The sequence below is a fragment of the Dryas octopetala genome, chromosome 4 (assembly GCF_963921425.1).
Source record: "Dryas octopetala chromosome 4, drDryOcto1.1, whole genome shotgun sequence".
In the NCBI taxonomy this organism is placed as follows: domain Eukaryota; kingdom Viridiplantae; phylum Streptophyta; class Magnoliopsida; order Rosales; family Rosaceae; genus Dryas; species Dryas octopetala.
In genome coordinates, this window is record NC_141369.1 from 12,128,257 (window position 1) to 12,155,680 (window position 27,424).

General features: G+C 41.0%; 1 protein-coding gene and 1 pseudogene across 1 annotated transcript in view; both read right to left on the reverse strand.

The window, feature by feature from the left end:
• Positions 1-6,802, reverse strand: part of LOC147286887 (subtilisin-like protease SBT3) — a 33,221-nt gene extending 26,419 nt beyond the window's left edge. Inside the window, exon 1 of the mRNA XM_086240843.1 lies at positions 6,001-6,802. Coding sequence (XP_086096969.1) covers positions 6,001-6,802 — 802 coding nt within the window. The remainder of the gene's footprint in view (positions 1-6,000) is intronic.
• A 7,931-nt stretch (positions 6,803-14,733) lies between these two features.
• On the reverse strand, positions 14,734-15,519 carry LOC147286888 (subtilisin-like protease SBT3 pseudogene; annotated as a pseudogene).
• Between the last annotated feature and the right edge of the window lie 11,905 nt (positions 15,520-27,424).

A 27,424-nucleotide genomic window follows, 5' to 3' on the forward strand; every position in this document is an offset into this window, starting at 1 on the left:
GCAAGTAGGGCAGGGAGAAACTCCTCTTGTAGAGCTGACCATTGATCATGCTGAACCGAGCCGACCTCGTCTTGATGAGACGTGCCTTGTCTCTCTCCGGGGGAAGGATCCCGGAGACCAAGTAATTGATGATCGGCGTCATCCAGTTCGGCTCGGCCTCGGTCTGCATGACGGTGACTTCGTTTTCGGCGGTGCTAGGTCTGTCCAGGATTTCAACTAGAACGTGTCTAGCGGATCCGGTGTCTGTGGCCGAAGCCAAACGTGCCAAGGCGTCGGCTCTGCAGTTTTCTGCCCTCGGGATTTGGGATATTTTGTACTCATGGAAGTTCCCAAGCAGCAGACGGGTCTTCTCGAGATAGGCAGTCATGCTAGGTTCTCGAGTCTCATACTCTCCCAATATCTGATTGACGATGAGTTGGGAGTCGCTGAAGATGTTCAGTTTGGTTGCGCCGAGCTCCTTTGCCAGTCTGAGTCCGGCGATGAGAGCCTCATACTCTGCTTCATTGTTGGATGCTTGAAATCTGAAGCGAAGGGCATACTCCATCACAACTTGTTCTGGGGAGATCAGAACAAGCCCGGCTCCACTTCCCATGGTGTTGGAAGATCCGTCCACATAGAGGGTCCAGGTGAGGAGGTCAACCTGGCTGTGATCGCCGTTTGAGTTCGGATCAGACGCCGCTGGCATAGCGTCGGTGCGCGGTGGATCCTCCGTCGAGGTGGTCGACTCACAGATGAAGTCCGACATGGCTTGACCTTTGATGGCCGTCCTGGGACGGTAGATGATGTCAAACTCGCCGAGCTCGATTGACCACTTGATGAGCCGACCCGAAGTCTCGGGTTTTGCCAGGATTTGTCTGAGCGGCTGATCCGTCAAGACAACGATTGAATGAGCCTGGAAGTAGGGTCTCAGTTTCCGAGCTGAGCTGACCAGGGCGAGAGCCATCTTCTCGAACTTTGGATATCTGGTCTCGGCATCGGCGAGAGCTCGGCTCGTATAGAAGACGGGGTGTTGTACACCGCCGACCTCTCTCACTAGAACTGAGCTGAGAGCCGAGTCAGAGACAGAGAGGTAGAGAAAAAGTTCTTCACCTTCTTCTGGTTTGGATAAGATGGGAGGTTCCCCCATGTGCCTTTTCAGATCTTGAAAAGCCTGCTCGCATTGGGGGGTCCATTCTATGCCCTTCCCTGCTCCCCTTAAGGCTTTGAAGAAAGGGAGGCACCGGTCGGTGGATTTTGAGATGAACCGGTTCAGGGCGGCGACTCTTCCAGTCAGACTCTGGATTTCTTTGCGTGTCCTTGGAGACTTCATGTTGATCAAGGCCTGGATCTTCTCCGGGTTGGCCTCAATCCCCCGTTGGCTGACCAGGTAGCCAAGGAACTTTCCTGACCGAACCCCAAAGACACATTTGGCTGGGTTCAGCCGCATCTGATACTCCTTCAGGACTCCGAACATGTCTGAGAGGTCCCTGACGTGATCGTCCGCCTTGATGCTTTTGACCAGCATGTCATCCACGTAAACCTCTACGGATTTGCCGATGGAAGATCTGAACATGTGATTGACCAGCCTTTGGTAGGTGGCTCCGGCGTTTTTGAGGCCGAAGGGCATGACCTTGTAACAGTACATGCCGCGATCCGTTATGAAAGATGTGCCTTCCTGGTCGGACTTGTGCATCAGGATCTGGTTGTATCCAGAGTAGGCGTCCATGAAGCTGAGGAGCTGATGTCCTGCTGTTGCATCGACGAGCTGATCTATCCTGGGCAAGGGAAAGCTGTCCTTGGGACAAGCCCGGTTCAGATCGGTGAAGTCCACGCACATCCTCCATTTCCCATTGTTCTTTTTCACCATGACCACGTTGGCAAGCCAATCGGGGTAGTTGACCTCCCGGATGAACCCGTTGTTTTGCAACTTGGTTACCTCTTCAGCCATGGCGGCGTATCGGACCGGATCGTATGACCTCCTCTTCTGACGGACCGGTTTGCATCCCGGGTCGGTGTTCAGCCTGTGGGTGATCACGTCAGACGATATGCCTGGCATGTCATCGTAAGACCAGGCGAACACTTCCGCATTGGCACGGAGGAAGTCAATGATGGCAGAACGTTGCTCGGGGCTGATCTGAGTCCCCACTCGGACGAGCCGATCCGGTGCCTCGGCCGAGATCGGCACTTCCTCCCAGGCCTCGGCGGGAAGGGGCCGAGATTCTGGGTTCGGCTCGGAAGTGAAATCGAATGTCTCCGCCCTCGGCCACCTGCCCGAATCAGCGATGGAGTCGAGTTCCTGTGAGTTCGGCAGCTGACCCTTCTGCTTGATCGAAGCGGCGTAGCAAGACCGAGCCGAGCACTGGTCTCCCTGAATGACGATGCAGTCGTCGCCCACCGGACATTTGATGAGGAGGTTGGCGTAATGGACGATGCAGTCAAGGTCGACCAGAGCCGGTCTGCCCAGAATGATGTTGTAGGCTGACGGCCGCTTGACGACAATGAAGTACGTCATGCAGGTCTTCTTGATCGGTCCCTTCCCGAGCGAAAGGGGAAGATAGATGTGTCCGAGGGGCTGAACCACTTCTCCCCCGAACCCGACCAAGGCAGGTGTATCGGTCTCCAGCTTATCCTCGCCGATGCCCATCTGCGCGAACGCAGAGTGGTAGAGGATGTTGACTGAACTCCCTCCATCGACGAAGGAGCGCGCGATGGTTGTTCCGGCCACCTCAGCCACTATGACGACCGGATCATAGTGGGGGAAGATGATCTCATTTGCTTCGTTCGGCTCAAAGGTGACCGGTGCCCAGTCCTTCCGCTGTCTTTTGGAAGTGCTGGGCTGACCTGCCTGGATCGACAAGGACTCGTGAGCTTGAGCCGCCTGTCTGACATACTCCTTCTGGGATCGGTTCGAGCTCCCCACGAAGGTTGGTCCCCCGCCGATTGATCCTATGGCAGCATCCTGGACCTCGATGGTGTTGGTGGGTTTCTTCAGCGCGGCCTTGGGTACCCTAGGCCCGCCGGCCAGGAATTGGTTGATCTTACCCGCCCGGGCAAGAGTCTCAATTCCGTCGCGGAGGGCGTAGCAATCACCCGTGACATGGCCGTGATTGGAGTGGTACTTGCAGAAGACGCCCTCCTTGATTTTGTCTGGGGGTGGTCCCTTGATCTCCCTTGCAACTGGGAGTTGGTCCTTGACCTTGGAGTAGATTGTCTCCAGACCGGCATTGAGGGGAGTGTACTCCGTGTACTGGACAAACTTGGGTCCCTTACCCAGAAGTTGGCGTGGCTCCTCGGTCCTGGTCTTCTTGGATTGGACCTGGGGTTTGGGACTTGCAACCTCTCCCTCCTTTCTCTTGGTCGAGGTCGACTTGGGATTCAGGGCCTCCACCTGAGCATCCCATTCCTCAGCCCGCGCCCACTTAGTGGCTTCGGCAGAAAGCTCATCGTAAGTGGAGGGAGGATTCCTCATTAGGTGGGAGCGGAGTCCCCCAGCATGTAGACCTTGCATGAGGGCATTCTTTGCTGACCTATCGTCGCAATCGTCGCACTTCGTATACTCGATGTTGAAGCGGATCAGATAGGCCTTGAGGCTCTCCCCTTCTTGCTGCTTAACGAGCGACATATCGTTCAAGTTGTAGAGTCGTTCGGATACAACCCGATATCTCGCCAGGAAGGCCCTTCGGAGGTCGGAGAATGAATCGATGGAGTTCGGTTGGAGAGTTCGGAACCATCCCCGAGCCGAGCCCTTCAAGGTCGAAGGGAAGATTCTGCACTTCGTGGCTTCAGATGCCTGGCGAGCCTCCATGGCGTATCTGAAGCTGTCAAGATGGTCGTAGGGATCCTTGGTCCCATCGTACTGATCCATCTTGGGGGGTTTGGTGTCGCGGGAAACCTCAGCATCCAGGATTCTGCTGGTGTACGGGAGGGGGAGTTCCTCTCCGTGGTCGGCCCTACCTGTGTACCCCCTGGAGACCTCGACGTGGCTGAGCCGATCGTGGACGCTCCGGATTTGGTCCTGGACCAGAGTCCGGACAAGATTTTCCACGTCGGGCGGGGTCGGCTCGGCCGCATTTTCCCCCGAGCATTCGGCCTGGTTACCGAGTCTCTCACTCACCGGCTGGCGAGTGATCCTCTCGCTCACCGGTCGTCGATCCGACATGATCATAGTCGATCCCAGTCGGTCGCTCACCGATCGTCTCCCTGAGTGAGCTCCTGATGGGGAAGGATCCTGGCTGGTGATGGGGCCGAGCCTGTTCCCAATCGGGACCCTGGTTTCGGCCGAACCGGCTGGACTGTTGGCCCCCAACCTTGATTGGGCCGGGGGTCGTCGGTTTGTATTCGGGCCGGCACGGTCTCCGCTCGAATTCATGGGGACACGCTTCCCGAAAGCCGCCTGTTTTTGCTGAAGAAGGCGGTGGGCGTTCAGGCACTCGGCCTGTTCGGCCGGGGGCATGTCCTCGAAGCCCGGGAAGACGTGATCCGAGTCCTGCCGATCGGTCTGGTCGTTCGGCTCGGCAGGAGTGCTTTGCCGAGAAGGAGATGGTGAAAGGACCTCCTGCTCGGTTCGGGTTCGGCGCGATTGGAAACCCGACCCCCCGCTGTTCTCGAGCTGAGCACGATGGCGTGCAAGTTCGCCGGCCAGCTCGGCCTGTTTTGCAAGCAGCTCATTATTCTGCTTCAGGAGTGCATTCTCTGCGGCTAGATGTCGCCGGCTCTCCTTAAGGAGTTTATGGGCAGCTCGGATTTTCGAGGGACCTTTGGACTTTGATGTCCTGGGGAGTTGTACTCCCCTCGTTTTCTCAGGCGTCTCAGGCTGATGTTGTTCATCATTCTGAGATGTTCCTGAGGAAGAGCTGGTGTCCCGAAAGATGGTAGTCATGATGACTCGCGTGAAGGAAGGGCTTAGCGCTTGCGGTGATGAACACAACGGCTGAAGTCAATTCCCACAGACGGCGCCAATCTGTTGATGCAAATTCTCGTAAGGTAGATGCAACAACTTAGATAAGCTGATCTGGCTGATCAGGTGCTTCGCTGGATGATGAAGTAGATGCTGGTTGAGATCTTCCTGCAAGAGAAACAAGGTCAAGGGAGATGGACCGGTGTGGTACCAGCCAAACACGCTCCGATGATGAAGTCAGTGATGGTGTTTGATGGTGGATGAGGAAGAACAAAGGAAGAACTTGGGAGAATGGGAAGAACAAGGCAAATGTTCTGGGTTATTCTCAGCAAGTTGGGTATGCTCTTGGGAGAGTGGAAATTTTGTGTAAGTGTTTTGTGTGTAAATGCGTAGTCCTTGTTTTTGCACATATGACTTGATATATATAAGCAAAGGAAACCTTAATGAGTAAGATACCTGCAAGTGAATGAATGGTTGCCAGAGACCCACGTACCTGGTCAGACCTAGTTGCATGCTCAGCTGCCTGCTTCTTCAGCATTCAATGCTGCATTGAATGCTTCATTAAATGCAAGGCTGGAAGGTTCAGGCAGACTGCTCCAGTAGTCATGAATGCAAGCCTGATATCCCCTCTGTCAGAAGATTTGTGTCAGGCGCATTTAAGTGTGGCGGTTCGTCCCAGCGTGATCTTCCCGGGAATGGCGGCGGAGAGCCGAGCCGAGCCGAGCCGATACAAGCACATGTTCTTATGCGTAGACATAAAGTCCATGTGTGATCGGATTGGGCATGGGATTCAAGACCGAGCCGATCCAGTAGACTGGGGTCCTTCCGAGCCCTAACTGGTCGACGCCAGAACTCGAAAAAGGTCCGTGCCCTGTGCCGAGCCGAGCCGAACCGGAATGACCGTGGTGAGATGGACACTCGATCCATTGAAAGATCATCGGTTCGGTTCGGACCGAACATGGTGGGCCCGGCGTGGAAATTCGGTCTGAGCTGGCAGAGGAAATGTTGACCAGTGATGATGTGGAGGTCAAAGTTTGACCATAGAAAGTCAACTCCGAGGTGGGTGTTGACCAGCCACGTGTCGAGCTGTGATTGGCTATTCGGATCGATGTGGATTTTCCCACAAACAAATGGTATTCCAAAATCATGGAGAGATATATTGATGACATCAACACCATCATCTATGGCTTCATCTACTGCCAAAACAATATCAGAGAAGAAAGCGTTATGATTATCCCAAACTACCTTGTACATTGCTAGCATGGCTTGTGGCGCAATACCACTAGATGTTCCACCACCATAACCAAAATAAGACACTTCATCTACGAAATTCCCTGCAGCAATTGTTGATACCACGGTCCCATGACCCTGAGTGTCCCTAGCAGAATTCACATAATTTATGTTTATGCTTTTGTTTGAAGATAATAAACCTTTGTTGAAGTACTTGGCTCCAATAAGCTTGAAGTTACAATGGGAGGAATTAAACCCTTGTCCAGCATCATCACACGATCCTTTCCACCTACTTGGTTTTTCACGAATCATTCCATGGTCTTGAAAACTAGGGTTTTCTGGCCACACACCAGAATCAATGACACCAATGATAATACCTTTACCATAATTTGAGCTCGCCCATAAGCCGGTGGAATGAACAAGGGAGAGGAATTTGGAGCTATACGTGGTCGCAGATGTGGTGATTGAGTCCTTTGTAGCTAAGATGAATCCACGATGCTTCTTTAAATCCTCTAGTTGAGATAATGATAAAACTGCACTAAAACCCTGGAGAGCATTTTTATAAGTGTATAAAATGGATGGAGATAGTTGATCATGAGTTGATGACATATTGTTTGCAAATCTGAGAGAATCAATGATGGATGAGTACCAATTATGATGGCTTGTAAAAGCTTTTGGCACGAGGGAATTATCCATATGGACAATATATGTACTTTCTATTAATTTTGATTTTGCTTTAGCATGGTGACTCAGGAACAACAATGCAAAGAGGAAACAGAATGGAATAATAGAAATAACAGTATTTATGAATTTCATTATCAAAACAATTGCATGGAGATAGAGATAATGGGTATGTATTCAAAAAAATAACTATACGGTACTGCTTTTCTTGGCTCGATGGTTTTGATATTTATAGGATACTTCAATTAAATTCTAAAAGATGGGAAAACGGAAATTGAAAGGTCACCCTATAATTATAAATAAATTATTTAAGCAATAGTAATTACAGAATTTTGAAATATCACATTTGCACAACAACCAATATATATCAGGAATTTCAAACGAGAATTAATATAAGAGATAATTAGGTTTAGATTCTTTAGAAAAACAATTTTTAAATGAAGATCAGAAGTGTTTTAAAATTTATAAAAAAATCATTTTAATTCATAATAATTAATTTATAAGAAATTTTTTTAATTCATACTAAAGTCCTTTTAATTTATAACAAAATTATTTTAATTCATAATAAAGTCTTTCCCCAATTTGAAGGGTATTTTCCTCTATTTGAAGGGTATTTCCCTTCATAGAGTGTAGAATGGGCTTTGTAGAGGTTGCATGTTAGGTTTTAACTCCGAGATTTTGGACCAAAATCTCAGAGTTAAAACCTAACATAATGCCGTCAAAAAAGAAAAATAAAATGACTTAATTAAAAACCTGAAACTACTACCGGTCTTAGGCCCCGTTTGGGATTGCGGTAGAGGACCCAAAAGCTGCTGTGAATGACAATTCTCAATTACCTACAGTAGTTTTGGTGTTTGGTAAAAAAATAAAAAACTGCTTTTCCTCACAATTCTCAACTCCCCACAACAAAAACAGAATGCAGGTTTTTAAGTGCTTTTGAAAGCTGCAGTGACTCACAACAACAATGAAGATTTTATTTTACCCATAATATCCTCATTGATTTCTATAATTTTTATTTGTTTATTTTAAATTTAAAAATATGTCCATTGTTAGTTATATTTTATATTGTGATAATTAATTATCATATTTTATTTATAGGATTAAAATTATAATATACCTAAAAAAATAATAGGCATACTTATTTAATAATATTGTTCTTAAATAAATTAATGCTAATAAAAATTTGTGGTAAAAAATTTCAAAAACAAGTAAAAAAACATATTATTTTTACCAAACAAATAAGTGAAATGCACTTTCAGCATCATGTCCATTTTAGTAATTATACATAGTCACAGCATTTTTATATAAACATTTACCAAACATTTTGATACTATTTTTTGCACTCACAGCACTTTTGAAAACATAGTTTACCAAACACTCAACTGCTTTATTTTACAGCTGACTTTACTTCACAGCTGTTAATTTACTTCATAGCAATACCAAACTGGCTTAGTTTAAGAAAGACTCATAAAATGGACTGAACTCTAAGTCTCCTTTAATATAAATAATCTATTATTTATTTTCATTCATTAATTTTTATTTTCATTTCTTTATTGAATGTAAGTACAGTGTTAGTGATTCTTGAATTTGAAAAAAAAAAAAAAAAAAAAAAAAAAAAAAAGCCTCTAAAGAATTTTTAGATCAACAAAGTTTGCAAAAATAGAAATATTAAAAAAATAAATAAAAACTCTTTAGTATATTTGAATACATATAGCAATGGAGGTATATCCTATTTAAATGTAAGTGGAAAAGCCAATTTGTGACAATGTGAGTGCAATAAAATGCCTTTTCGGGATTTTTGAAGAACTTTATCATTAGCACTGAGCTCCTGGAGAAGTTTGAGGGCCTATCCAACTCCTACATGCTGTAAAAGCCCAAAAAACACAAGAGAATAAGAAACTCCCAAGGGCTGTAAGGTTTAAATATAATATAGAGTGGATATTTTTTTTTTTTTCTTGATAATTACGGAGTAAAATTCAAAAAGAGCATAAAAGCCTAATAAAGCAGGATTGGTAGGAACTGGGTTTTGTACCCTTTTAAAGTGACAAAGAAAGGATAATACTTGGGTCACCTCAGGGGGCAGGGGTACCTGCACGTCAACCCATCCTCTAAAAATACTTGTTCGACAGTATAGATTTAGGATCAGAACCGTTCATTTTTTAAAATCACCTATTAAACATATCATCTCTGCAAAAAATCAACTCAATTAGAAATCGTTTAGTTATATAACTGTTATCGAATAAATGAAATACATGGACGATTTGGTTAAGAAATTAACCACTCTTTAAATACAAATTGTCCATTTATTTTTTTTATTTGATAATAGTTATCTAATCAAACAATTTTTAATGGAGTTAATTTTGTACAGAGATGATCTTTAATAAGTGATCTAAGAAATAAACGATTCCAATTTTGAGCCTGGACTGTCGAACAAAAATTTTTAGGGAGTGAGGTGTATATGGAGGTCACTCTTGGGATAACCCAAGTATTGTCCACAAAGAAAAGTACATAACCCAGTTCAACAATCTGTATTTTCTTTGAACAATACTTGGGTCACCCCTTGGGAGTACCTCAAGGTCACCTCACCCCCCAAAATTCTAATTTCGACAATGCCGGTGCATGATCGGAACCGTTTATTTTTTAGATCATCTATTATAGATCTTCTCTACAAAAATTAACTCAATCGGAAATTGTTTGGTTATATAACTGTTGTCGATTAAATAAAAAAAATTAACTGTTTGGTAAAAAAATCACTCTTTAATTGAAAACCATATATTTTTTTTATTTAATTAACAACAGTTATATAATTAAATGATTTCCAATTGATTTGATTTTTTGCATAAATAATATTTAATATGTTATCTAAAAAGTAAACGGTTCTAATTATACACTGATATTATTGTCAAAATTAAAATTTAAAGAGGCGAGGTGACCTAAAGTACCCCTAAGAAGTAACCCAAGTATTGTTCATTTTCTTTTGTCAACAACGGTCCATATTTATTCGGCCGACCACGCACAAAGTAACAAAAGCCGAATAGAAGGCCGAAAAACAAAGCACCCAATAAAGCCCAAACAAAGAGAGGAAACTAACAGCCTAAGAGGTAGATAAGGAGGCCCAAAGCCGACAAAATAAGAAAAGGCAGAGGCCTACAAAGGACTTGGTCCAGGCCCAGCGAGAAATTAACTCGTTAAGCATAAATCTAAACAAGGTCAAGCCGTCAAGGGTGCAGATAGAAATTAACCACTTTGCGATCAAAGTGTCAAAGTTATGTGGCTTAAGTTATTGCCTGGATAAAGTGCCATGCAAACGACAAAAGTCATAAACAACAAATAAGGAAATTGGTGATCATTCAAGGAAGTCAAAGTGGACGGCTGCTATTCCAACTCCTAGCTCTCCAATGGAGGTCGTTGAGGAAGGGCTGGTTGAGGGGACGTTGGTCGGAATGTGATAATAAGGCACAAATCACTGGGATCCTTTTGTCTTCAGGCACATGCAAATCACTGAAAATTTGCTGACAAGGGCCCAGGGGAGTAGGGTACAAAAGAGTTTCTTTGTGTATTTCATTTTAGTTTTGGGGTTATAATCAAGAGGGCCTTCCATGCATGGTGTTTTCTTTGGGTTTATTAGGGTAAGATTTAGTACGGTTTAGGCAATTTATGAATTTAACAGGCGATTGTGTGAACCGCCTTACCAGGCATTTGAAAGGCTGCGGGAGACTGGAAGAAAAGAATTTCAAGATGACCCGTATGTAGAGAAATTTCTTCTACATACACACATATACTTAATTCTGACCTCTAAGGCAATCCTGCTATTAAAATGGTACCAAAATAGTTTGTGATGCATTTTCTTTTACCCAAAAAAATCATCCAAGAAACTTTTCATGCATAACTCATGTCTGAAATTCAAAGCATTTTAAGATTTGTTTCTTGTATATTTGTTTGTTTTTTTCTTAGGCTACAAGGGTGTAGAGGCCATTTCCACAAACCAAGCCATATAGAATGACATGCAATATATAGTTCTTAGATCTAATGATTGCTTCCATTTCCTTTGAGGCCAAATTCGTAGAGGATAATAAATTCACATAATCTTGTCGTGTTACATCGTAAATTAATCCTGGGTCAAGTGCTCGATCGATTTGGATCAATGTGACCAGTTCCCATATCTAATGGTGAAGCAAATCCATGAAGATTATTTTCATTTTGGATCGGTTTTCCTATATTATCTAAAGTATTTGCAGTTGTCATAATGGCAGACCTAATGGCAGCAGGGCTCCATTCTGGGTGCGCACTTTTCAGAAGTGCAGCTACGCCAACAACATGAGCAGAAGCTGCTGATGTCCCTGAATCCAAAGTGTATGTATTATAAACTGAGGAATGTCCCAAGTGTGCTACATGTTGCTTTGTAGTCCAACCAGCTACAGCATACACGTCAGGTGCCATTATATTAGGCTTCCAAAATGTTTGAATGGCTTCGTGAAGGACCTCTCGAGGCAAAATGAGGTATAGTTGGTGCTGGTTGTATCCCCATAATAGTTTGATGAAACTCCATGGTTGCAGAGGCTTGATCATTGGATCTTACATATTCTAGAACTGCATATGCATCTTTTGACTTGATTATGATACAACTGCAAGGGGTTTTCGCTTGAGTAAATGAAAGAATCTGCATATGCACTTCCTAAGAGCGCTTGTGAGATATGATTTTTCTTAATTGTCTAATTAGGAGCAGAGTTTTACAATTTATCAAAAACTTTTAGACAAGATATATTTATATAATTATAAAAGCAGGTAATAATGCGCACAGACCAAATAATGGTACCTAATCTCTCAAGACAATAAATTTTTATATGATTGTAATACCACGTGGTCCTAAACCTTAAACAATATTGTACATAATTTTAATGAAATTGATAACACCGTGCCAGTATGTCACATAGTGTTACTATCAGTCACACACAAGCCAATTACAATTTGACATGTACCTAATCTTTCAACTGATTCGTTCTTCTAATGGTTAATTCTTTTTTGTGAGTTAACATGTCAAGTTGTAATTGGCTTGAAAAAAAAACATGACTTCCTTATAAGTAAGAAGTGAGGTGGTGTCCGTCACTTACAAAAAAAAATTTAGAAGGCAGTCATTGTGCATATTTTTCTACAAATTAATAAATATATATATTTAACTAACTGCATACACCAAGAAAAGAAAAAAAATAAAATAAAAGGTCTTAGCTAACTAGCTAAGCTAGAAGCTATAAAATCATACATATTTTTCCATCTATGTAGTTGATTGTTAGTTGTGAAGTGTTAAAAGTTCAGCCAACTTTCTGAAAAATTAGGATGATGTATTAGATCTCCATGTGGAAGATTTTCCAAATGGCATGAGAGTGTCTTAACTACCTAGAACCGTGGCCTATGTCCAATTTTCTAGTATTAATTAATAAACATTACACATGTCTTTGCATAAATAAAAAAAGAAATAACTACTTTGTGCTATACTTTACTTATTGTTTGTAACATGTAATCAAGGAATAAAATTTTGGGTTTCGAGAAAATTTTGATGGAAATTTCGACGGAAATTTCGAAGATTTTTAAATTTCGACAAGACGTAAATTGTTATCAAAATACGGAAATTTTGAATGAAACTTTACCATATGTTTATTTAACATATTATCTACTACATTGATAAAAAACATTGAAAAAATCAAATTATATGGTAGGTTTCATGTGATATGTGATGAATATAATGCGCGCTGGAGGCAAATACTATTAAATAAAATTAGTATAATGAATAAATAAAATTATTATATTCTTTATACTCTATAATTTATACACTAAATCTTATATACTCTATATACTAAATCCTATATACTCTATAATATATATACTAAATTTTATATATTTTATAATGTGTATTCTATATTCTTTAGAATATAGTATAAGATATTAAAGTTAAGGCTCTTTAAGATATTTTTAATTATTTTTATATAAAAATGTATTAGAATTTAAAATTTAAAAACAACTAAACGAAAATCCCAAATTTTTTTTTCTTTCTAATTACACAAAGACCCCAAACCTCAAGTCCTCAACCAATTCTAAACTTTTTTTTTCCTTTCTCTTTTCTTTTTTTCTTTTCTTTTCTTTTATTTTTCTTTTCTTTCTTTTCTTTTCTTTTCCTTTTTCCTTCTTTTCTTTTCTTTTTCTTTTCTTTCTTTTCTTTTCTTTTTCTTTTTCCTTCTTTTCTTTTCTTTTTCTTTTCTTTCTTTTCTTTTCTTTTTCTTTTCTTTCTTTTCTTTTCTTTTTCTTTTCTTTCCTTCCTTCCTTTCCTTCTTTTCTTCTTTCTTCCCGTGACTTCATCTTTTCCTTCTCTTTCTTCTTTCCCACTGCCCAGCCACCAGACCCACGCCGAAACCTTCTCTCTCCTCCCTCTTTCTCCTCCCTCCTTCTCTTCCTCCTTTCTCCTTCTTTTCCTCCTTCCCTCCCCGATCTCTTCTTTCTCTTCGATCTACTGCCTTCGGCGACGAGGCTAGCTCGTCTCTTTCTCCCCTCTCTCCCTCTGATCTCCGCTTCCCCGAGCCTCCCTCTGGTCTCCGCTTCCTTCCTCAGTCCTTCACTGGCTTCAGCTGGGTATTTAGCGAAATTTCGAATATTTCGGAGAAATTTTCCGAAATTTGGTCGAATGAGTGTTAAAATTTCAGAACCCTTAAAAATTGAAATTTTCGGCGAAATTTTGCCGAAAATTTCGAAATTTAAACCCTTGCATGTAATACACATATTTATAATATTTAACAATCAGGTCACTTTAAGAATAGATTGATTACCTCTTTCTTAGTACCAGTTGGTACAAGCTTTCTATCTTAGTCATCCAAGCAATCCAATGGTTGGTAATTTTTTAATTTTTTCAAAACTCTCTTAAACTCTCTCACATGTTTCTCTCTCCCTCATTTTTGAAATTTATCTTCTCTTTCATCAATTTCTTTCTCTCCCCAAGGACTCTCTCTCAGTTATCTCTTGCTCTCCTTGGCTGCAACTTTCTTTGATGGCGTGTCTGCGCATCCGGCCATGGATGGCGATGAGAGGACCACCCCTGAGTTCCTCTCTTTTCCCTCTTCATCCCAGTGAGCTTGGACCACCCAGCAACCTGACCCGATCGGAGCCCCAATGTTGACTCTAATCCCGGCCTTGTCGCGCTGTTGCCGAAGAACAAACCAAGTTCCTCACTATAACAACGCCTAGAAAGTTATTGGAGAAGCCAACTCCACCCTTGTGCCTTCCTTATCAGTAGTAGGTTCTTGATTTTTTTTGTTTAGTTCAGTTTAGTTCTGTAACTGCTAGTGAACTGAAACTGCAGACTTACAGTTGAAGTTACTAACTGCAAGTGAAACTGCAATTTATTGGAATTGCAGACTTGCAGTTTCAGTTTCCGTTCTTTTGGTGATGCGTTGATGCTGGTATTTTAGAAGGTGTCCACATGCTATGTTTTAGCCAGTGGAAAGTGTCCGCAAGTTAATAGAAATATATTAGGTGTTTTTGGTTAATGTTTTACTTTGTTAGTACCTTCTAATTAAGGGACTCATAAAAAAAATCAGTAAAGGAAACTTGCCGAAGGAGTAGATTTTGTGAAAACTACAAATGTGAAGAGCCAATCCCTAAAATAAATAAATAAAGTTATAGCAAGGCACAATTAATTGTTCAATTTCCCCATTTTTGACGATACGAGGAGACTTTATTAACAAAAAAGAAAAATAAAAAGTGCATTCAGAATGGAGATATGACAAAACCTTGCCCTTTCATACACATAATAGAAAATCACAAGTACACATTCAAATGAAATACATATACAAAAACACGTGGTTAATTGAATTACCAAGGCAATATAAGCTTATTATAACCCATAGGCCTCTCAACCAGCAAATTTATTCCTTAATTTCTAGCTGCAAAGGCACAATCGTTTAATCCACCCAATAAGGCATCTTCAAATCAAGCGTCACTACTATAGGACTTCTCACAGTATGTGGTCCATTATTTTCAACCCACTCAAGTGAACCATAAGACAGGGGCTGAAGCCCTGTATACTTTATGGTAAGAGTATAGCTCTGCTTCTCATAAGACTTCCCAAATACTAGTGTATTTGGTGAGACTATTACTTCTGAATTGCCTGGTGCTATCACTGTGGCATTATATGTAGTACTACCATTTCCTACATTGGTTAGGATTCTTTGAAAGAGTTTCTCCTTCAAAACACCAACTTCCATTACATTGTATAGGGCAATAAATGAAGGATAGTTAAGATCAGAAGATGGCTTTGAGCAGTCATAATCGTTCGATCTAACTATCTTATGCATTTGGTCTCTATCAAAATCCAAAGAGCATAATAGATTCACATAATCTTGTTCTGTTGCATCATAAATCAACCCTGGGTCAAGGGCTTGATTTGGATCAACATAACCAGCTCCCATATCCAATGGTGAAGCAGGACGATGAACTTTTCCATCAGTTTGGATTGGATTTCCAGTATTATCCAAAGGATTTGCAGTGGTCATAATCGCAGACCTAATGGCAGCATGGCTCCAATTTTTATGTGCACTTTTCAAAAGTGCAGCTATCCCAGAAACATGAGCAGAAGCTCCAGATGTTCCTGATGTCAAAGCGGATCTATCATATAGTGGCAAAGCTCCCAAGTGAGCTACAGGTTGGTTTGGAGTCCAGCCAGCTATAACATACACTCCAGGTGCCATTATATCAGGCTTTAAAATGTTTGAACAGCTTCTTGAAGGACCTCTTGATGAAAATGTAGGTACCGTTGGTGTAATATAAAGTGTATCCTCTTTGATACCGAGGGTGCTGTATTGCATTCATTATATAGTAAAGCATACAAGAATCCTAACTAAGATACAAGACATCCTTTATACAGAGGATAAATGATACAAAAGAGATAATAGCAAAGCAATCATTATCTAATAGAAACAGATGATGACCCAGTAGATGGATAAGGCCCAGGAGATAAAGCCATAGTCTTTGAATGAGTTGAGAACTCTTGAGGCTCTGGCGTTGGATAGACATTGGCTGAGGATAATTGTTTATCATGCCCCCGCAAGCTGAACGGAGGAAGGAGCACCGGAAGCTTGGAAGTAAGATCATGAAAACGAGAAGAAGGCAACCCTTTGGTCATGATGTCGGCAATTTGATCATGAGAAGAAATGAACTTGACAGCGATTTCATTACGAACCACTTTCTCACGAATATAATGATAATCCACCTCCACATGGCGAGTGCGAGAATGGAAAATAGGATTAGAAGCAAGAGAGATAGCACTTACGTTGTCACACCATAAGGAAGGCTTGGACAACGGAAGACGAAGGTCTCTGAACAAGTGACGAAGCCAAGAGATAGATGCAGCAGTATAGGCGAGTTGCCTATACTCCGCCTCTGTGCTGGAACGAGAAACACCACGTTGTTTCTTAGACTGCCAGGCAATTAAATTAGAACCCAAATACAAGCAATAACCACCAGTAGACACCCGATCATCTGGATCACCCGCGTAATCCGCATCACAAAACCCATTAATGTGCAAGGATCCAGGAGTATAAAGAATGCCATGAGTAAGAGTACCCTTCACATACCGAAGAATGCGTTTAACTGCAGCCCAATGAGTGGTAGTTGGTGCATGTAAAAACTGACATACTTGATTAACAGCAAATGTTATATCCGGGCGAGTAATGGTAAGATACTGAAGAGCACCCACGGCACTCCGATAAGGAAAAGGATCAGGCAAGGGAGCACCATCAAGCAGACTAAGACGATGAGAAGTACAAGGAGTAGAAACCGGCTTAGCCTGAAGCATGTCATGTTTGAGGAGCAAGTCACGAACATACTTCTCTTGATTTAAAAACATTCCTGCAGGCGAGCGAGTAATAGCAACGCCCAAAAAATAATGAACATTGCCAAGATCTTTCATAGAGAAAAGGCGAGCAAGCTCAGTAATCAAAAAATTAATAGTAGCAATGCTAGATCCAGTAATGAGAATATCATCCACATAAATAAGCAAATAGACCACAACAGAACCTTGGTGATATGTGAAGAGAGATGGGTCAGCAGAGGAAGGCTGAAATCCCAATTCCTCCAAATAAGTGGAGAAGCAAGAAAACCAGGCTCTAGGTGCCTGTTTAAGACCATAAAGAGAACGTTGAAGCTTACAAACATAATGGGGGTAAGTAGAGTCCTCAAAACCACGAGGCTGCTTCATATAAACATTTTCAGAAATGTGACCATGTAAAAACGCATTTTGAACATCCAACTGCTTAATGGGCCAATTAAAAGTAACTGCAAGAGCCAAAATCAACCGAATAGTAGTGTGCTTAACCACGGGACTAAACGTCTCACCATAATCAATACCTTCCTGCTGATGAAACCCATTGGCCACCAAACGAGCTTTATAACGCTCAATGGAACTGTCCGATTTTCGCTTGATGCGAAAAACCCATTTATTTGGAAGTAAATTAATATTGGGCGGAGGAGGTACCAAAATCCAAGTGCCGGCCTGTTGTAGAGCAGCAAATTCAACCCGCATGGCCTGCCGCCAAGTCTCATGTTTGTTGGCCTGCAAAAAAGAACTAGGTTCCACATCAATAGGAGAAGATAAAGATGTTAATGCCCACTTAGGATTAGGCTTGACAATCCCATCCTTACCACGAGTTTGCATGGAGTGAGTGTTGGTGATTAATGATGAACCAATACCAGGTTGTGAGTTTGACAAGGAAAGAGAGAGTGGTGGTACCACTGCCGGACTAGAAACAACAGAAGCCGAAGGAGGATCAGTCACGAGCTCCCCACTTGCACCTGCGGAAGCAGAAACAGCAGCACTGGGAGTGCCGGCCGAAGAGGAACTAGGCATGGGACTAGGAGCATCATGAACCGGACGCACAGACTCGGAAGAGGAAGAAGAGAGTGCAGGCGTAGATGAGATGCTAATAGATGTTGTAGTGGAATGATCAACACACGGAGAAGAAGAAACAGGTGGGCGAGCCGCGACTAATGGAAGAGTAGAGGGCAAAGTCACCGCCTGTTCAGAAAGAGAAAAACAAAGAGAATTCGTAGAGGGAGAAGTCAACAAAGTAAAAGGAAAAAGAGATTCATTAAACTGAACATGACGAGACAAATAAACTCGACCCGTTGCATAATCAAGACAACGATATCCTTTATAATTTAAGGAATAGCCGAGAAAAATACATTGTTTGGATCGGAAAGCAAATTTATTAGAGTTATAGGGACGTAAATATGGATAACAAGCACAGCCAAACACCTTAAACATCGAATAATCAGGTTTTCTTTTAAATAATAGTTGGTATGGAGACATTTTTTTAAGACGATAGGAAGGCATACGATTAATAAGAAAAGTAGCAGTGTGCAAAGCATCCACCCAATAAGTTAATGGCATATGAGCATGAGCAAGAAGAGTTAAAGTAGTGTCTATAAGATGGCGATGTTTGCGTTCAGCGACACCATTTTGTTCAGGATGGTGTGGACAAGTTATTTTATGAAAAATACCATTATCCTGTAAAATAGTTTGAAAGCGAGTACTTAGATATTCACCACCACCATCACTTTGCAATTGTTTAATGGAAAAAGAAAATTGAGTAGAAACATATTTAAGGAAACGACAAAAAACATCATAAACATCACATTTTCTGCGTAAAGGAAACACCCAGGTATACTTGGTAAAGTGATCAACAAAATTAACAAAATAGCGAAAACCATCATGTGATAAAATTGAATATGTCCATACATCCGAATGCACTAACTCAAAAGGACTACTAGCAACAAAATCCGAAACACCAAAGGACTTGAACCACAAAAGGACAAGAACCACAAAAGGACTTGTCTTTTATTGAAAAACCGAGATCGAAACGCAAAATATTCAAAACAGCAGAAGATGGATGGCCTAAACGCGCATGCCATTGATGCACATCAGCTTTATTGGAATGATAAACTTTGAGACTGGAATCGGAGCGAGGAAGAACAATGGGATAGAGCCCATCTTTACTCATGCCGTGGAAAAGGATCTTCCCCGAAGTTCGATCCTTCAAACAAAAAGAATCAGGAGAAAGCAAAAGGTTACAATTATTATCTTTAAGAAAATGATGAACAGAAAGAATATTGGCGGAAGCATGAGGAGAATAAAGAAGAGGAGAAAGAGAATAAAGCTTAGAATCATGAATAAAATTTTTAAAACCAGTTTTATGAATATTCAAACCTGAACCGGTAATCACACCACCAACAGTATCCCCTTGAAAATCTCGTGGATGTTGAAGATTATCAAGCGTATGTGTAATATGAGCATTAGCACCTATATCAAGCAACCAGTGATTTGGATCCTGTCCACCGTGTGAAGTGGCAGCCATGGCAGAGAGTTTACTTGCTGGCACTCGACCTTCATAAGCATGATTCATACGTTGGTAACAATCAATAGCAGAATGATTTGTTTTGCCGCAGATTTGACACTGAACACGCCCAGTGGAATTGTTTGTGGCTGTGTGATTGCTATTTGAAAAACCAGAAGCAGAGGAACTAGATGGAGCTGGACCAAGAATAGAAGCATTTCGATTAGTTATTGAATTACCAACAGAACCAGCAGCAAACATACCCGGAGCAAAACGCCTATGAGGTGAATATGGATTAGTAGCAGGGCCGTGAGCAAAGGCATGTGGAGACTCATGGAAACGAGACCCCTGGTGATGATGAGCCTGGTAATTAGAAGAACCGCGACCACCACGGCCTCCACGACCTCTTCCACGATTAGCACTCATGGCTTGTAATGGCGTTTCAGAATCATGGCCCAAGAGCCCTTGATTACGATACCGTCGTTCAGCAGTCAAAAGCAGAGATTCAAGACCGTCAAGCGAGATCAAACTATCACGAGCTTGAGCAGAACTCACTGTGTTGTCATATAACGGACCAACACCGTCCATAATAATGGAAACCAACTCACTTTCAGGAACACGGTGTCCTGCCACAGATAAGAGATCGGAAAGACGATTAATTTTCTCAAAGAATGTAGAAATAGAAGCATCACCTCGTGTAGTACGTAATAATTCATTACGTAACGCCAGAATTCGATGTTGAGATTGAGACGCATATCGTGCCTCAAGCGCCGTCCAAGTATCATGAGCACAAGTACTCAAAGCAACTCCTCCCAGAATAGGTTCAGAGAGAGAGGTGTTGATAAAACTAAGCACAGTCTGGTCCTTTTGAATCCACTCTTCAAAGGCGGGATTCACCACATCTTGTTCAAGAAATGCAGGGGGACATTTGCTGGAGCCATCCACAAAACTCCACAGACCTCTACTCTTAATGAGTGGAGTGACTTGAGCACGCCAGGCCAGAAAATTAAGTTTAGTAAGTTTAACAGGAATGGTGGGAAAAGGAGAAGTGATAACAGTGGTGGTGGTGGTGGACACGTTTGGGGTTGCAACAGGTGAAGGTGGGATAGGTATTTCATCCTGATTGAAAATAGGAGTACTGGGTTGTGAGATAGAAGCCATGAAAAATAAGAAGAGAAAATAATCAGAGTATAAGGAAGTCGTGTGACTTTTATGGCTCTGATACCATAATATAAAGTGTATCCTCTTTGATACCGAGGGTGCTGTATTGCATTCATTATATAGTAAAGCATACAAGAATCCTAACTAAGATACAAGACATCCTTTATACAGAGGATAAATGATACAAAAGAGATAATAGCAAAGCAATCATTATCTAATAGAAACAGATGATGACCCAGTAGATGGATAAGGCCCAGGAGATAAAGCCATAGTCTTTGAATGAGTTGAGAACTCTTGAGGCTCTGGCGTTGGATAGACATTGGCTGAGGATAATTGTTTATCATGGTGCAGGCTTTACCCCCATAATAGTTTGTTGAAACTCTATAGTGGCAAGGGGTTTATGTCTAGATCTTACATATTCTAGAAGAACCAATGCATCTTTGGATTTGATCTTGATACAAAAGCAAGGTGTGTCACTCATGGAAACTTCATCACCAATAAGTATAGCTCCTTGAATATTTGACGAGGAAATTGCAGAGATTTTCTCAGTAATATTAGATGCCTCTTTACATATGATAATTTTGTGACTTAATTTTGACAATAATTCAGAGGACTTGCATTCTGATAAGGTCTCATCATAGAATAATGGCACATCTTGCACTGAAACAGTTCCTGGAAATGTTGACCATCCTATAATACGTATCCCACCTTCAAGAGTCAAAATTCCGGCAAACCAACGGTCAGTGGAACCTGCAGCAACAGTTATAACCCATGGAATCCCATTATGCATGGTTACTATACCTGGACCTTCATTTCCTGCTGCACAGGAAACAATTATATATGTCTTTTTGCATTGCTGAAAATGAAGCTATTGCCATAGGATTTTCGAAAATCGGTAATCCATAATCATGGAGAGAGATGTTGATCACATCAACACCATCTTTAATTGCTTCATCTATAGCAGCAACAATGTCAGCGTAGTGGATTTTTCCATCGTCCCAAATTACCTTGTACATTGCTAGCATGGCTCTTGGTGCAACACCACTAGATGTTCCGCCACCATAACCAAAATATGACACTTCATCTACATAATTCCCTGCAGCAATTGTAGAAACAAAGGTCCCGTGACCGACAGTGTCCTTAGCAGAATTCATACTTATTTTCAAGTTTTCATTTGAAGATAACAAACCTCTGTTGAAGAACTTGGCTCCAACAAGCTTGAAGTTACAAAGGGACATATTGAAATCTTGCCCTTGCTCACAAGATCCATTCCATTTATTTGGGATATCTTTTGCACTCATACCGTGGTCTTGAAAGCTAGGGTGTTCAGGCCATACCCCAGAATCAATGATGCCAATGATAATACCTTGACCATAATTTGAGGTGGACCATAAGCCAGTTGAATGAACGAGGGAAAGAAATTTAGGGGTGTAGGTTGTGGTAAATGTGGTGATGTTATCATGGGTAGCTGAAATGAATCCTTGGTGCTTCCTTAAAGCCTTTAGCTGATCTAATGATAAAACAACACTAAACCCATGCATAGCATGTTTGTAAATATATAAAATGTATGGTGGTGGTTGATGTTGAGTTAATGAGGTAAAAGTTTCGAACTTGAGGGAGTCTATGATGCATGAGTACCAATTCTGAGGACTAGTAAAAACTACTGGCATAAGGGAATTGTCCATATAAACAATAAATGTACTTGTTACAAATATTGATTTTGATTTGGTAAGGTGAGGAAACAAGAACAATGTAAAAATGAAATAGGAAGGAATAGAAATCCCACTTATAAACTTCATTATCAAAATATACATTTGCTTAGATGAATTGGTCTATTTCAGCTTTGGTATTTATAGCTAGGGTACTTTTTGATTAAGTTCTAAAAGATGCATTAAAAAAATGAAGGGTCAGCCTCTAGATATAATTATAATTTTTTTTTTTTAAGGCTGACCCTCCAGTTATTATTAAATATATATTGAAGGTTTTTGCTTAATTTTGAGTATAGTGAAGTTGTTGCAGATACAGAGAAACTAGCATTCATTATCAATATGGTCATATTGCAGAAGAAAATTATAGTTTTCTTGTTACACATTTCTTCAGTCGAAAGATTCAATAGTAGCTTTAACCATCAAACTATTAAATTTATTGTTATTTTTTCATTTAAGGAGGGCCAAAAGATTAAGTAGCTCTTATCAGTTCTTATACACTAGCCTTTTCCTTTAGGCAAATCGACACTAGCTACTTTCATCATATAAAATGGGTTTTTAAAAATAAGTTTAAGATGAGCAAATTATAGGATTTAATTAGAAACCCAAATGTACCAAAGGGTGCAGACAATTAGACAAAGACAACATGTCAACTTCTCTTGCAACACCCTTCTTCCTATGAGTAGCTAGTGGTTGTCAAGTTTTAACATAACCAATCTCAACAGATTGAGCAACATATGTGCACTTGAGCCATCCTGTGTTAAGAGCTAAATTGGCTAAAGCCCAAAGCAATGGGTTATTATTATTACAGCAAAAATGTTAAAAGTGATAAGAATAGCAACTAATTAAGTTAGTCTGGTCAATGTTGTTGACTGGTGACTCAGCAGCTGTGCCAGCTGTGTGGCTGTTATGATGCTGTTATGATGTTGTTAGAGATGATGGTTAGTTGTATTAGTTAGAACAGCTAAGCTTAGCTTTATAAAAAAGCTTGATGTACAGCAGATTGCTATTTTCATTCGATTAATCATTACAAGTACACATTTTACTTTTCTCTCTCTTTTCTCTCTTCTCTTTCCTTCTCTTTTTCTCTGTAACCAAACACTTTGCTTAACCATGGAAGATTATCATGGTATCAGAGCACCAGCTTCAGGGTGATACCTTTGCTTCGATCCTAGCTTCCGCACAATCCTCGAGGTGTGATTGTTTCTTTCTTTCACTTTGTTTGTCCAATTTTCTCGAGAAAATTCATTTACTTTCCTGGAAAATTTACAGTGCCTAGAAAATCCTTGTTCCTTTCTTTGTTTGAATTCTTGTTCCTTTCTTTGTTTGCTACTGCTTCTTCAATCTTTCTTTATGTTCTTTGTTTTACAATTGCTTAATTCGTGATTTGAGGCACCAATTCATCTTTTCTTTGCTAATCAAATTCACTATATTTTTTGTTACTTCTTGTTATTTTTTTTTTTCCTTCTATTCTGCTTGATAATTCTTGAATCTTTTGATTTTTTGATTCAAGAATTCTTGTTGATTACCTCAGATTTGTTACCTAATTCTTAGCTTTTCTCAGTTTCCAAACATGACCACTATCACTCCCATTTCCTTATTGTCTAACATCTGCAATCTCGTAACTGTGAGACTTGATGATACAAATTACATCACCTGGCTGTTTCAACTGGAAGCCATGCTTGAAGGGCATGATCTGCTCGGTTTTATTGATGGAACCATACCTTGTCCCAATCCTTTTCGTATCACAGAGGAAGAAGGGGTTACTGCTGAATATACCATGGAATTCAAGGAGTGGAAGAAACATGATAAAGCACTCATGTCTTTAATCACTGCCACTCTCTCTTCTGATGCTTTGTCTTACATTGTTGGGAGTAAGACATCAAGGGAGGTTTGGCTAAAACTCAAAGAGCGTTACTCTACTGTCTCAAGGTCAAATGCAATGCAGCTAAAGACGAATCTTCAAACCATTCTAAAAGGTTCAGACTCTATCGATCAATACCTCAAGCGAGTGAAGTATGCAAGAGACCAGCTTTCTGCGATTGGAATTAGTGTCAGTGATGAAGACATTGTGATTGTTGCTTTAAATGGCTTGCCTCCAGAATTCAACACGATTAAGACTGTGATTAAGGCTAGGGAACATCCAATTTCTTTGCAAGAATTTCGGGTTCAACTACTTGCTGAAGAGGAAACTTTAAACAATGGGGTTAAACTGATGCATATGCCTCATATGACTGCTCTCTTAGCTGGAGGTGGTCCCATGTCTTCTTATCCTATATCATCTCCTCAGTTTGGTACTCAGTTTGCTGCTTCCTCTTCTACCTCTTTGCCACCACAAGCATTTATGTCCTCACAACAGTTTCAAGCACTTATGCCTCAGCCTTTTGATGGTTATCATGTTACTGGCTATAATGCAAATTTTCGAGGTCGAGGTCGAGGTAGAAATAGTAATGGAGGTCGACATTTTGGTGGTGCTGGTAGATCTTATAGTAATGGAAGGCATACTCAGTTGTACAATTGTGGTCCAGTTCTTGGTACTCTGGCTTCAATTCCTGAGTGTGCTATCTGTCATAAAAGAGGACATCAAGCTTCAGAGTGTTATCACAGGCCATCACAAGTTCCATTTGTTCCACCACAGCCTCCATCTCAATCATCTTCAATTGTGCAATGCCAAATTTGTCTCAAGAAAGGCCACTCAGCTGTGGATTGTTATCACCGAGGCAATTATGCCTATCAAGGCAAACCACCCTCTTCCACACTTACTGCAATGAATGCTGTATTTGCTGATCCTTGTTCCTCTTGGTCTTCTGCTGTGCTTCCTCAAGTCTATACTCCTGCAACACACATGCCATATCAGAACATGAATCAACACATGAATGCTTCTCCAGGCTTGACTCCTGCAGCACACATGCCATATCAGAACATGAATCAACACATGCCATCTCCTTCTCAAGGCAGCAGTTCTGGTCTTCTTTCTACACCATATTTTCAGACTTCACAAGGCCACTCTCAGTCTCCATTGCAATCTCATTCGCAGGTCTCTTCCCCAGCTTTTCACACAACTGTCTCATCTCCACAAGATTTTTGGTTAACCGACACTGGTGCAACCAATCATCTTACCTCAGATCTATCTCACTTGGCTTCTGTTACCCCCTTTGAGAGTCAAGCTGCTGTGACAGTGGGCAATGGTGCAGGTTTGGATGTGAAGCATCTTGGTTCAACTTCTTTATTTTCATCTTCTCCAAAGCCTTTACATTTACCTAATGTTCTTCATGTTCCAAAGATTGCTGCAAATCTTCTATCTGTTTCTCAATTATGCAGAGATAATAATTGTTCTATTACCTTTGATTCCTCTTCTTTTTCTATTCAGGACCAAGCAACAGGGACAGTGCTGTACAGAGGTCTGAGTAGCAATGGTCTTTATCCCATACCGTTGTACATACCATCTTCTCCTACAATTTCTACTTCTCCTTCTGCTTTCCTTGGAAAAACAGTTCACACCACTCTTTGGCATAAACGATTAGGACATCTGAGCAATGAAGTCATCTCTCATATGCTTTCTAAGGCCAAGATTGACTTCTCAAAGGATTCTTTACCTCAGATTTGTCAGTCTTGTTTATCTGGAAAGATGTCCAAACTACCTTTTCATTTGTCAAGTAATAAAGCTGTAGTTCCCTTTCAAGTCATCCATAGTGATGTTTGGGGTCCTTCTCCCTCTTTGTCTTTAGAAGGATTCAAATATTATGTGTCTTTCATAGATGAATGTACACGATACACTTGGATTTTCCCATTAATAAATAAATCTGATGTTTTTCCTACCTTTGTCAAGTTTCATAGTTTTGTTCAAACTCAATTTTCTGTTTCCATTAAAACTTTTCAGTCTGATGGTGGAGGAGAGTTTATAGGGAAGTCTTTTCAGTCTTTTCTTTCTCAACATGGTATTGTACATCAAAAATCTTGTCCATATACCCCTGAACAGAATGGCCTTGCAGAAAGGAAGCATAGGCATATAGTTGAGACAGCACTTACCCTTTTGCATACTGCCTCACTTCCATCTCAATTTTGGTTTCATGCTTGTGCTATCTCAGTTTTTCTTATTAATCGAATGCCTATCAAAAGCTTAGCTTTTCAATCACCTTATGAGCTTCTTTTTGGTACATTACCCTCCCTTTCAGATTTAAAGACCTTTGGTTGTGCTTGTTATCCACTTTTAAAGCCTTATATCATAAACAAGTTACAAACCAAAACCGTTCAGTGCATATTCCTTGGTTATGCTCCTGGTTACAAAGGCTTTATTTGCTTTGACCCCACTGCTACACGAATTTATGTGTCTAGGCATGTTTACTTTGATGAAACTATATTTCCTTATAAAACTCTCAAGTTTATCTCTCCATCAACTGCTTCTTCATCTACTTCTTCATCCTCAGATCCTATTGTTCTCTCCATTCCTTTGCCTTTATCACCATCAGTCTCTCTTTCTCCAGTTTCATCACCAGCCTCATCCCCAGATTTATCACCTTCACCTGAGCTATCCACTCTTGCTGCTACTCAACCTACTACAGACATGTCTCCTGCTGCTGGTAATACTTCTTCTTCTTCTTCTTCTTCTTCTTCTTCTGCTCTTGTTCCATCTGATTCTATTATTAATACTAATCCACCCTTCCCATCACATCTTGTTGAGCAATCTATTTCATCTACTGCCAATAAACATGGCATGCAGACCAGATCAAAATCTGGTATTTCCAAGCCTAAGGTTTATATAGCTACGTCTTGTCCTGATTATTCTACTACGGAACCTTCATCTTTTGCTATCGCTTCTCAACTTCCTCAGTGGCAAGTAGCTATGCAGGAGGAATTTTCAGCCTTGCAGAAACAAGGAACATGGCGATTAGTTCCTTTACCTCCACAGAAGAATTTGGTAGGTTGTAAGTGGGTGTATAGGGTGAAGAAGAATCCTGATGGTTCTGTTGCTCGACATAAGGCCAGATTGGTTGCAAAAGGGTTCAGTCAGGAACAAGGGCTTGATTATGAAGAAACATTTAGCCCTGTGGTAAAGCATGCAACTGTGAGAGTGGTTCTTTCTTTGGCGGCTCAATTTAAATGGGAACTCAGGCAATTGGATGTCAAAAATGCTTTTCTGCATGGCATATTGCAAGAGGAAGTCTATATGTCTCAACCACCTGGTTTTGAAGATTTGGTTCATCCTTCTTATGTTTGCAAGTTAGAAAAGTCTTTATATGGACTCAAGCAAGCTCCAAGAGCATGGAATGAAAGATTTACCAGTCACTTGCCTAGTCTTGGTTTTCATTCATCATATGCAGATTCTTCATTGTTTATTAGGTGTATTGGATCTTCTCTGGTTATTCTTCTATTGTATGTGGATGATATCATTTTGA